The sequence below is a fragment of the Bombina bombina genome, chromosome 2 (assembly GCF_027579735.1).
Source record: "Bombina bombina isolate aBomBom1 chromosome 2, aBomBom1.pri, whole genome shotgun sequence".
Classification (NCBI taxonomy): domain Eukaryota; kingdom Metazoa; phylum Chordata; class Amphibia; order Anura; family Bombinatoridae; genus Bombina; species Bombina bombina.
The window spans coordinates 1,441,877,177-1,441,890,577 of NC_069500.1; the positions used below are offsets into that span (position 1 = coordinate 1,441,877,177).

The 13,401-nt window shown below is 42.0% G+C and overlaps 1 protein-coding gene across 3 annotated transcripts in view; it reads right to left on the reverse strand.

The window, feature by feature from the left end:
• RTKN (rhotekin) overlaps positions 1-13,401 on the reverse strand; it is a 356,615-nt gene that overhangs the window by 149,381 nt on the left and 193,833 nt on the right. For all 3 annotated transcript variants that reach the window (XM_053704398.1, XM_053704397.1, XM_053704399.1), the window contains 2 exons: positions 4,235-4,296; positions 3,773-3,826 (listed from right to left, as the gene is read on the reverse strand). In XM_053704398.1, coding sequence (XP_053560373.1) covers positions 3,773-3,826; positions 4,235-4,296 — 116 coding nt within the window. The remainder of the gene's footprint in view (positions 1-3,772; positions 3,827-4,234; positions 4,297-13,401) is intronic.

Here is a 13,401-nt window from a genome sequence, read left to right on the forward strand (position 1 = left end):
TACCTACTGTGTGTGTTTCTGTAAGTGCCAGTGTACCTACCTTCTGTGTGTTTTTCTGTAGGTGCCAGTTTACCTATCTACTGTGTGTGTCTGTATGTGAAAGTATACCTACCTACTGTGTGTGTCTGTAGGTGTCAGTGTACCTACCTTCTGTGTGAGTCTGAAGGTGCCAGTGTACCTACCTTCTGTGTGTAATCCAGATAAGAGACAAAGGCAAACACTGCTCAGGCGACCAAAGTGCTGGTGTAATCAGTAGCGTTTATTCATCCAGGAATGAAGGACATAGTCAGACAAAAGAAACACCTGACATGTTTCGCGCAGGCGTACCTGCGCTTCATCAGAGGTCTGTAGGTGCCAGTGTACCCACCTTCTGTGTGTGTCTATAGGTGCTAGTGTACCTACCTTATGTGTGCGTGTCTGTAGGTGCTAGTGTACCTACCTTCTGTGTGTGTGTCCGTAGGTGCTAGTGTACCTACCTTATGTGTGTGTGTGTCTGTAGGTGCCAGTGTACCTACCTTCTTTTTGTGTGTCTGTAGGTGCCAGTGTACCTACCTACTGTGTGTGTCTGTAGGGGCCAGTGTATCTACTTTGTGTGTGTGTGTCTGTAGGTGCCAGTGTACCTACCTACTGTGTGTGTCTAGGTGCCAGTGTACCTACCTACTGTGTGTGTCTGTAGGTGCCAGTGTACCTACCTGTGTGTTTTTGTAGGTGCCAGTGTACCTACCTTCTGTGTGTGTCTGTTGGTGCCAGTGTACCATTTTTATCTCTCAATACCAACCAAGGTGCACTAGTCGACCTGTTCACCTCTCAATACCCACCATGCACCTACAGTCGGCATGTTCACCTCTTAATACCCATCAAGCACCAACAGTCACCATGTTCCCCTCTCAATACCCACCATGCAACTACTGTAAACATGTTTACCTCTCAATACCCCCCAAGCTGCACTAGTCGACCTGTTCACCTCTCAAAACCCATCATGCACCTACAGTCGGCATGTTCACCTCTCAATACCACATCAAACACCTACAGTCAGCATGATCCCTTCTCAATATCCACCAAGCACTTAAAGTCGCCATGTTCATCTCTCATTACCCAGCAAGCACCTACAGTCACCATGTTCAATTATCGTTACCCACCAAGCACCTACAGTCGCCATGTCCCCCTCTCATTACCCAGCAAGCCCCTACAGTAACCATGTTCACCTCTAATTACCCACCAAGCACCTACAGTCACCATGTTCACCACTAAATACCCACCAAGCACCTATAGTCACCATGTTCAATTCTCATTACCCACCAAGCACCTACAGTCACCATGTTTACCTATCATTACCAACCATGCACCTACAGTCACCATGTTCACCTCTCAATACCCACCATGTACTTACAGTCACCAAGTTCACCTATCATTACCCACCACACACCTACAGTCACCATGTTTACCTCTCAATACCCACCAAGCTCCACTAGTCAGCATGTTTACCTCTCAATACCCACCATGCACCTACAGTTGCCATGTTCACCTCTTAATACCCACCAAGCACCAACAGTCACTATGTCCCCTCTCAATACCCACCATGCAACTACTGTAACCATGTTTACCTCTCAATACCCACCAAGCTGCACTAATCAACCTGTTCACATCTCAATACCCACCATGCACCTACAGTTGCCGTGTTCACCTCTTAATACCCACCAAGAACCAATAGTCACCATGTTCATCTCTCAATACCACAACAAACACCTACAGTCAGCACGATCCCTTCTCAATACCCACCAAGCACCTACAGTCGGCATGTTCACCTCTTAATACCCATCAAGCACCAACAGTCACCATGTTCCCCTCTCAATACCCACCATGCAACTACTGTAAACATGTTTACCTCTCAATACCCACCAAGCTGCACTAGTCGACCTGTTCACCTCTCAAAACCCATCATGCACCTACAGTCGGCATGTTCACCTCTCAATACCACATCAAACACCTACAGTCAGCATGATCCCTTCTCAATATCCACCAAGCACTTAAAGTCGCCATGTTCATCTCTCATTACGCAGCAAGCACCTACAGTCACCATGTTCAATTCTCGTTACCCACCAAGCACCTACAGTCGCCATGTCCCCCTCTCATTACCCAGCAAGCCCCTACAGTAACCATGTTCACCTCTAATTACCCACCAAGCACCTACAGTCACCATGTTCACCACTAAATACCCACCAAGCACCTACAGTCACCATGTTCAGTTCTCATTACCCACCAAGCACCTACAGTCACCATGTTTACCTATCATTACCAACCACGCACCTACAGTCACCATGTTTACCTATCATTACCAACCACGCACCTACAGTCACCATGTTTACCTATCATTACCAACCACGCACCTACAGTCACCATGTTTACCTATCATTACCAACCACGCACCTACAGTCACCATGTTCACCTCTAAATACCCACCACACACCTACAATCACCATGTTCACTTCCCAATACCCACCATGCACCTACAGTTGCCATGTTCACCTCTTAATACCCACCAAGCACCAACAGTCACTATGTCCCCTCTCAATACCCACCATGCAACTACGGTAACCATGTTTACCTATCAATACCCACCAAGCTGCACTAATCAACCTGTTCACATCTCAATACCCACCATGCACCTACAGTTGCCGTGTTCACCTCTTAATACCCACCAAGAACCAATAGTCACCATGTTCATCTCTCAATACCACAACAAACACCTACAGTCAGCACGATCCCTTCTCAATACCCACCAAGCACCTACAGTCACCATGTTCAACTCTCATTACCCAGTAAGCACCTACAGTCACCAAGTTCAATTCTCGTTACCCACCAAGCACCTACAGTCACCATGTTCACCTCTCATTTCCCAGCAAGCCCCTACAGTAACCTTGTTCACCTCTCATTACCCAGCAAGCCCCTACAGTAACCATGTTCACCTCTCATTACCCACCAAGCACCTACAGTCACCATGTTCACCTCTAATTAACCAGTAAGCACCTACAGTCACCAAGTTCAATTCTCGTTAATCACCATGTTCACCTCTCATTACCCAGCAAGCCCCTACAGTAACCATGTTCACCTCTCATTACCCAGCAAGCACCTACAGTCACTGTGTTCAATTCTCATTACCCACCAAGCAACTACAGTCACCATGTCCACCTATCATTACCCACCACACACATACAGTCACCATGTTTACCTCTTAATACCCACCACACACCTACAGTCACTATGTTTACCTCTAATTAACCACCAAGCACATACAGTCACCATGTTCACCTATTATTAACCACCAGCCACCACGCACCTACAGTCACCATGTTCACCTCTCATTACCCCACAAGCACTCACAATCACCATGTTCACCTCTCATTACCCAACAAACACCTACTGTCACCATGTTCACCTCTCATTACCCAACAAACACCTACAGTCAACATGTTCACCTCTCATTACCCACCAAGCACTCACAATCACCATGTTCACCTCTCATTACCCAACAAACACCTACTGTCACCATGTTCACCTATCATTACCCATCAAACCCTACAGTCACCATGCTTACCACTCAATACCCACAAAGCACCTACAGTCACCACCTTTAACTTCCCATTACCCACCAACTACCTACAATCACCATGTTCACCTCTACTAAAGAACCTTCTATCACCATGATCACCTTTCAATCCTACAAACATTTACAGCCAAGAGACTATAAAGACTATGAATATGCTCTGCTCACCTCCTTTGTTTTTAAAATATTCACTGTCCTTCCACATGAGAGGAATTCGAAGATCTAGGGGTAAAAGAAAAGTTAGTTCTGAAACCATTTGCTGCAAACCTGCCAGCCAATGTTGCCCAGAGCCTGACCTATCATCTGACTGCTTAATGGTGTTGGAATGATGCCCTTTACAACTGCTACTAGCATCTGACTGCCTCTAGATGTTTCCTCTAATTACCTGGTGGTGGTTTTTTCTCTGTATTTATTTGGTATGAAAAGGTGTCAACACATTCCATTTTCACTCTCATTGTGTCATAAACTGTATGAGTCATCCTCAGTTTCCCCATCAGGCTGTCATTTGTTTTCTATAGATGTCTGGTAGCTGCCTGATATTCTCTTTAACTGGTGTCATGTTTCTTCCCTGGCTATCTCTATTTGCCCCTTCAGACAGTTATAGATGCCCCATTTAATTTCCCAACTCACCTGAGATGGAGAGTTTTCCTTTACACGGCTGACGGTCCTCTGTGCAGCCAGCATCTGATGGCCTGGGGGACACAGAAACAGCATCAGTGCATGGGTGTTTTCAATGTCAGTAATGCACACTATAGTAACATTATACAACAAATGCCTGACACCACAACATGCAGACGTGTGACCACATCATATAGAAAACTCTGATATAAAAATGCACAAGAGTAACATCATAATATGCTTGATTGAGACAACACGCTGTTCTCTCGTGCAACACCAACCATCTGGAATGCACTTCCTCGAGCGGTCAGACTTTCCCCTAACCTTTCCTCCTTTAAAAATGTAATGCTCGTGGGATACTCCTCTATCAGACCAAACTCGGCCAGTAGTCTTGTTATCCCGGCATCAAGCCGGAAAGATAGGGAATATCCCAGAGCAGAGAAAGTCAATGAGATGAGGGAAGCAGCACTCACCACAGGCAGGGTAGTCTTCAGTGGCAATGGTAGAGCAGTCCAAGGTAAACCACTAGAATGGTCAGGCAGGCAGAGTTTGGCAACGGTAAAGCAGTCCAAGGGCAAACCACTAGAATGGTCAGGCAAGAAGGGTTTGGCAACAGAGAGGCAATCCAGAATAATACGGGTTAATAGGCAGAGTTGTCAGGCAAGCAGAGTTCAGCAGCAGAGTATCAGTCCAGCAATTTAGGGGTTAAACAGGTAGAGTAGTCAGACAAGCAGAGTTCAGCAGCAGTAAATCAATCCAGCATTTCAGGAGTATAACAGGCAGAGTAGTCAGACACAATAAGGCAATATAGCAGTAACGATCTATCACACCCAGGAGCACACAGTCCTCAATACGTTATAATACAGGTATGCAGAAAAGGAGGGCACTCACAGGATTTGTATTCTTGAATTATTTAATGCATGACAAGTACATGAATGATAGTTGTCGACGTTTCGGCTCTATCCTTGAGCCTTCTTGAAGACAATTTATATATCTAGACAAACAGAACATGACATAACTGTAGAATCGATATACATAAGAAACTAAAAACAGCAAGTGCACCCACCACCACATATAAAGGACAAACATACAACAAAGTAAGCCTCAAGATACAATTATAGTGAACCCACAACCTCATAAACTAGTATAGTAGCCCTGTAAGGGTTAGCACTAAGAGACTAGCCTAAACAAAGCTATACTTACACCCAGAGAGACAGTCAAACATTGACACAGGGCTCATGACATCAACCGGGATACAACCACCAATTATGGAATGACATCCTACTGTGATCAATGTTTAAACATAGGAGAGACCTACAAGTAGGTACCAATGAACCCTAGACGATACGAATGCAACCTAAGTTGGTGGTAGAATCATGCCTATAATCTCAACAAGTACCCCAGAGCTAATGGTATGCTAGACTTACTGATCAGACCAATAGCCCGTAAGTGGTGCCATGTACATACCAGCCTTCCACAATGCTATAACAAATTAGGGTATTAAGTAGTGTGTAACCCTACCAGATTCATTGAGCACTTCATTGAAAAAAAGAAAAAAACAAATCGAACCCGCTACAGAAAGTCTATCAATACCTCCGGTATTAAGTATATCAGTGTGCAGATCACCTCGAGACACTGTGAAGCAACACACTCAGACCTGCCGCTATGCCCCACTAGCCAAACAAGTAAAACTATAGACGTACCTTATTACGGCTAACCTGCCGTATCCCCAACGGAGAGAAACAAATGGTGCTGGAGGATCTCATACCCGCTCTTAAATAACCAACATAGCCAAATGATTAGAACGTACAGCTGTAGAAACAGAGGCGTGAAACACCGTAGGTGTCAGCTGTACAGAAATAGAACAAAGCAGCGTAAAATACATGACCGTAACTGACACAAACGTGCCGTACAGGTTCAGAAGGCCATATCGAGTGTGTATAAACACAACATCTAGTGCACCATTAGTCACATCACGTGATCCCAGTAGCCACGGGGTTATTATGGTAAAACGTAATGAAGACAGACTAATCTGGGGAGGACACACTTTCAGATAAAACTTTCCAGCTACGTACCCTCAACGGGTGCTGCATAGTAAAAACTAAACTACCATTATGGCACCCCAGTTCCCACCTTATTATGGTAGTTTAGTTTTTACTATGCAGCACCCGTTGAGGGTACGTAGCTGGTAAGTTTTATCTGAAAGTGTGTGCGACAACTATCATTCATGTACTTTTCATGTATTAAATAATTCAAGAATACAAATACTGTGAGTGCCCTCCCTTTCTGCATACAAACATATATATATGTATATATATACAGTGGCTATAAAAAGTCTACACACCCTTGTTAAAATGTCAGGTTTCTGTGATGTAAAAAAATGAGACAAAGATAAATCATTTCAGAACTTTTTCCACCTTTAATGTGACCTATAAACTGTACAACTCAATTGAAAAACAAACTGAAATCTTTTAGGTAAAGGGAAATAAAAATAAAACTAAAATAATATGGTTGCATAAGTGTGAACACCCTTTTACAACTTGGGATGTAACTATGTTCAGAATTAAGCAATCACATTCAAAATCATTTTAAATAGGAGTCAGTACACACCTGTCATCATTTAAAGTGCCTCTGATTAACCCCAAATAAAGTTCAGCTGTTCCAGTAGGTCTTTCCTGACATTTTGTTAGTCGCATCCTACAGCAAAAGCCATGGTCCGCAGAGAGCTTCTAAAGTATCAGAGGGATCTCATTGTTAAAAGGTATCAGTCAGGAGAAGGGTACAAAAGAATTTCCAAGGCATTAGATATACCATCGAACACAGTGAAGACCGTCATCATCAAGTGAAGAAAATATGGTGCAACAGTGACATTACCAAGAACTGGATGTCCCTCCAAAATTGATGAAAAGACGAGAAGAAAACTGGTCTGGAAGGCTGCCAAGAGGCCTACAGCTAAATTAAAGAAGCTGCAGGAATATCTGGCAAGTACTGGCTGTGTGGTACATGTGACAACAATCGCCCGTATTCTTCATATGTCTGGGCTATGGGGTAGAGTGGCAAGACGGAAGCCTTTTCTTATTAAAAAAACATCCAAGCCCGGCTAAATTTTGCAAAAACACATCTGAAGTTTCCCAAAAGCATGTTGCAAAAGGTGTTCTGGTCTAATGAAACCAAAGTTGAACTTTTTGGCCATAATTCCAAAAGATATGTTTGGAGCAAAAACAACACTGCATATCACCAAAAGAACACCATACCCGCAGTGAAGCATGGTGGTGTCAGCATCGTGCTTTGGGGCTGTTTTTCTTCAGCTGGAACTGGGGCCTTAGTCAAGGTAGAGGGAATAATGAACAGTTCCAAATACCAGACAATATTGGCACAAAACCTTAAGGTTTCTGCTAGAAAGCTGAACATGAAGAGAAACTTCATCTTTCAGCATCACAACGTCCCAAAGCATACATCCAAATCAACAAAGGATTGGCTTTACCAGAAGAAGATTAAAGTTTTGGGATAGCCCAGACCTGAATCCAATTCAAAATCTGTGGGGTGATCTGAAGAGGGCTGTGCACAGGAGATGCCCTCGCATTCTGACAGATTTAGAGTGTTTTGGCAAAGAGAGTGGGCAAATCTTGCCAAGTCAAGATGTGCCATGCTGAAAAACTCATACCCAAAAAGACTGAGTGCTGTAATAAAATCAAAAGGTGCTTCAATAAAGTATTAGTTTAAGGGTGTTCACACTTATGCAACCATATTATTTTAGTTTTTTATTTTTATTTCCCTTTACCTAAAAGAATTTAGTTTGTTTTTCAATTGAGTTGTACAGTTTATAGGTCACATTAAAGGGGGAAAAAGTTCTGAAATGATTTATCTTTGTCTCATTTTTTTACATCACAGAAACCTGACATTTTAACAGGGGTGTGTAGACTTTTTATAGCCACTGCATATATATATATATATATATATATATATATATATATATATATATATATATATATATATATATATATATATATATATATAGAGAGAGAGAGAGTATATATTACTCTGACATCATAATACACATAACAGTGACATTACAATATATACTTGTGTGACATCATAATACACATAACAGTGACATTACAATATATACTAGTGTGACATCATAATGCACATAACAGTTATATCACAATATACACGAGTGTGACATCATAATACACATAGAAGTGACATCAAAATATTTACTAGTGTGACATCATAATTATTATTATTATTATCATTTATTTGTATATCGCCGCCAAATTCCGTAGCACTGGGTACAATGATAGGGGTATACAATGACAAAGATTTGTGATACAATACAAAACATAACAAAACTAAACAAATCTAGCACAGGAGGAAGAGGGCCCTGCTCCGGAGAGCTCACAGTCTATAGGCAAACCAGGAGAGGGCTGTGTCTCGGATGCCAAATGAATGTAGTATTTTTAGGAGGAGAGGATGGTCAACTGTGTCAAAAGCTGCGGACACGTCAAGAAGAATTAGTAAGGAGTAATGGCCTTTTGCTTTAGCTGATAACAGGTAATTTGTTACTTTAGCAAGAGCGGTTTCTGTTGAGTGTTTAGGGCGGAAACCAGATTGTAGTGGATCAAGTAAGGAGTTAGTTGTGAGAAATTGAGTTAGCCGATTATAGACTAGTCGTTCCAATAATTTTGAAGCAAAGGGAAGTAAGGAGACCGGTCGATAGTTAGAAGGCGTGGAGGGGTCAAGCGAGGGCTTTTTTAGGATTGGTATGATTGACGCATGCTTGAATGTGTCAGGAAATGTGCCAGCAGTGAGAGATTGGTTAAAGAGATGAGTTAGGGTAGGGGTTAGTGAAGCAGAGAGAGAGGGAATAAGTCGTGAAGGAATAGGGTCAAGTGGGCAGGTTGTGAGATGAGCCGAGGATAGGAGTGTGGAGACTTCTTCCTCTGTTACAGGAGGGAAATAGCATAGATTTTTGTTAATAGAAGGGGTGGGTAGGATCGCTGGGTTTGCGGGGTGCGAGGTGCAGATCTCTTTTCTAATGGTGTCAATTTTATTTTTGAAGTGATCAGCAATAATTTGAGCAGTGAGGTTGGTTGTGGGCGGGGGGGCAGGTGGACGTAGAAGGGAGTTAAAGGTTGAGAACAGTTTACTGGGGTTGGATGCGTAAGAAGACACAAGGGAGGCGAAATAGACTTGTTTTGCCAGGCTGAGCGCAGAGTTGTAGGACTTAAGTGTGAATTTATAATGTTGGAAATCAGCAAAGGTGCGTGATTTCCTCCACTGCCGTTCAGCGGCCCGTGAGCATTGCTGAAGATATCTGGTCTGTTTAGTGTGCCACGGTTGCCGTCAAGTGATTGATGTACGTTGAAGAGTGGAGGGTGCAGTTTTGTCAAGTGTTGATTTTAGTGCCGAATTATACTGTAGTGTCACGAGGTTTGGACAAGAGAGGGATGAAATGTCAGAGAGCAGAGGACTCAGTTGAGTGGAAAAGTCTGTGAGATCCAAGTCATTTAAATTCCTGTGAGGTAGCAGTTTTTTGGGATCTTGCAAAGATGTAGCAGGTAGAGTGAGAGAGAAAGTTAATAGATGGTGGTCAGAGAGAGGAAAGGGGAAGTTAAGAGAGTTGGAAACAGCACAGAGATTTGTGAAGACCAGGTCTATGGAGTTGCCTTCACAGTGTGTTGGAGATGTTGTCCACTGGGACAGGCCTAAAGAGGAGGTAAGGGATAGAAGTTTAGAGGCAGCAGGCGTGTTAGGCTTATCAAGGGGTATGTTGAAGTCCCCTAAGATGAGAGAAGGGACATTAGAAGAGAGAAAATGTGGAAGCCAGGCTTCGAAGTGGTCCAGAAATTGTGATGCTGGGCCAGGGGGCCGATAGATAACTGCAACACGAAGAGCTATAGGGGAGAAGAGGCGGATAGTGTGAACTTCAAAAGATGAGAAGGAAAGAGAGGGGGGTGAAGGAATGCAGTGAAAGGTACTGTGTGGAGACAGGAAAATTCCTCCTCCTCCTCCTTGTTTGTTTCCAGGCCTGGGAGTGTGACTGAAGTGCAGGCCGCCATAGGACAGAGAGGCTACAGCAGTTGTGTTAGAGGAGGAAAGCCAAGTTTCAGTGAGGGCTAACAGTTTAAGTGAACGTGAAATAAATAGGTTGTGAATAGATGTAAGCTTATTGCATACCGAGCGTGCATTCCAAAGGGCACACGAGAATTGGGCTGTAGTAATAGAGGTGCAGTTAATAAGGTTTAGGGGGTTACGTGTGCAAGTTGTATGAGGTGTCATTTGGGGTAGTGATCTGAGGGAAGCAGAGGGTGGACCTGGGTTAGGCAAGACATCCCCAGCTGCAAGAAGAAGAAAGATGTTGAGTGAAAGGAGATGAGAATGTGTCTTATGTGAGTGTTTAAGTTTAGGATCAGTAAAGCATGGCTGGCTGAGGGATGTGAGATAGGAATAAGGTTCATGTGTGTTGTAGAGGGGGGAAGGTAGAAGAGAAGGAGAAATATGAATGTTCTGAGTGCTGTTTGTGAAAGGAAGAGCTGTGACTTTAAGGAGAAGGGATGAAAAGGTTAAAGCAGAGATTAGAAAGTGTAGCATGTTTGCATTTAGTTGTTGGAATTTGAAAAGTACTTATCTCTGTTGTCCACTCCTTTGTCTAACTCTGTTTTTATAACTCTCTCTACACTTATGAACTAGTACACTTAACTCCGTTGTTATAACTCTCTCTACACTTATGAACTAGCACACTAACTCTGTTGTTATAACTCTCTCTACACTTATGAACTAGCACACTTAACTCTGTTGTTATAACTCTCTCTACACTTATGAACTAGCACACTTAACTCCGTTGTTATAACTCTCTCTACACTTATGAACTAGCACACTTAACTCTGTTGTTATAAATCTCTCTACACTTATGAACTAGCACACTTAACTCTGTTGTTATAACTCTCTCTACACTTATGAACTAGCACACTTAACTCCGTTGTTATAACTCTCTCTACACTTATGAACTAGCACACTTAACTCCGTTGTTATAACTCTCTCTACACTTATGAATTAGCACACTAACTCTGTTGTTATAACTCTCTCTACACTTATGAACTAGCACACTAACGCCGTTGTTATAACTCTCTCTACACTTATGAACTAGCACACTTAACTCCGTTGTTATAACTCCCTCTACACTTATGAACTAGCACACTAACGCCGTTGTTATAACTCTCTCTACACTTATGAACTAGCACACAACTCCGTTGTTATAACTCTCTCTACACTTATGAACTAGCACACTAACTCTGTTGTTATAACTCTCTCTACACTTATGAACTAGCACACAACTCCGTTGTTATAACTCTCTCTACACTTATGAACTAGCACACTAACTCTGTTGTTATAACTCTCTCTACACTTATGAACTAGCACACTAACGCCGTTGTTATAACTCTCTCTACACTTATGAACTAGCACACAACTCCGTTGTTATAACTCTCTCTACACTTATGAACTAGCACACTAATGCCGTTGTTATAACTCTCTCTACACTTATGAACTAGCACACTTAACTCCGTTGTTATAACTCTCTCTACACTTATGAACTAGCACACTAACGCCGTTGTTATAACTCTCTCTACACTTATGAACTAGCACACAACTCCGTTGTTATAACTCTCTCTACACTTATGAACTAGCACACTAACGCCGTTGTTATAACTCTCACTACACTTATGAACTAGCACACTAACGCCGTTGTTATAACTCTCCCTACACTTATGAACTAGCACACTAACGCCATTGTTATAACTCTCACTACACTTATGAACTAGCACACTAACTCTGTTGTTATAACTCTCTTTACACTTATGAACTAGCACACTAACGCCGTTGTTATAACTCTCTCTACACTTATGAACTAGCACACTTAACTCTGTTGTTATAACTCTCTCTACACTTATGAACTAGCACACTTAACTCCGTTGTTATAACTCTCACTACACTTATGAACTAGCACACTTAACTCCGTTGTTATAACTCTCTCTACACTTATGAACTAGCACACTTAACTCTGTTGTTATAACTCTCTCTACACTTATGAACTAGCACACTAACTCCGTTGTTATAACTCTCACTACACTTATGAACTAGCACACTAACTCCGTTGTTATAACTCTCTCTACACTTATGAACTAGCACACTTAACTCTGTTGTTATAACTCTCACTACACTTATGAACTAGCACACTAACTCCGTTGTTATAACTCTCTCTACACTTATGAACTAGCACACTTAACTCTGTTGTTATAACTCTCTCTACACTTATGAACTAGCACACTAACTCCATTGTTATAACTCTCTCTACACTTATGAACTAGCACACTTAACTCTGTTGTTATAACTCTCTCTACACTTATGAACTAGCACACTTAACTCTGTTGTTATAACTCTCACTACACTTATGAACTAGCACACTAACGCCGTTGTTATAACTCTCTCTACACTTATGAACTAGCACACTTAACTCTGTTGTTATAACTCTCACTACACTTATGAACTAGCACACTAACGCCGTTGTTATAACTCTCTCTACACTTATGAACTAGCACACAACTCCGTTGTTATTACTCTCTCTACACTTATGAACTAGCACACAACTCCGTTGTTATAACTCTCACTACACTTATGAACTAGCACACAACTCTGTTGTTATAACTCTCTCTACACTTATGAACTAGCACACAACTCTGTTGTTATAACTCTCTCTACACTTATGAACTAGCACACTTAACTCTGTTGTTATAACTCTCACTACACTTATGAACTAGCACACTAACGCCGTTGTTATAACTCTCTCTACACTTATGAACTAGCACACTTAACTCTGTTGTTATAACTCTCACTAAACTTATGAACTAGCACACTAACGCCGTTGTTATAACTCTCTCTACACTTATGAACTAGCACACTAACTCTGTTGTTATAACTCTCTTTACACTTATGAACTAGCACACTAACGCCGTTGTTATAACTCTCTCTACACTTATGAACTAGCACACTTAACTCTGTTGTTATAACTCTCACTACACTTATGAACTAGCACACTAACTCCGTTGTTATAACTCTCTCTACACTTATGAACTAGCACACTTAACTCTGTTGTTATAACTCTCTCTACACTTATGAAC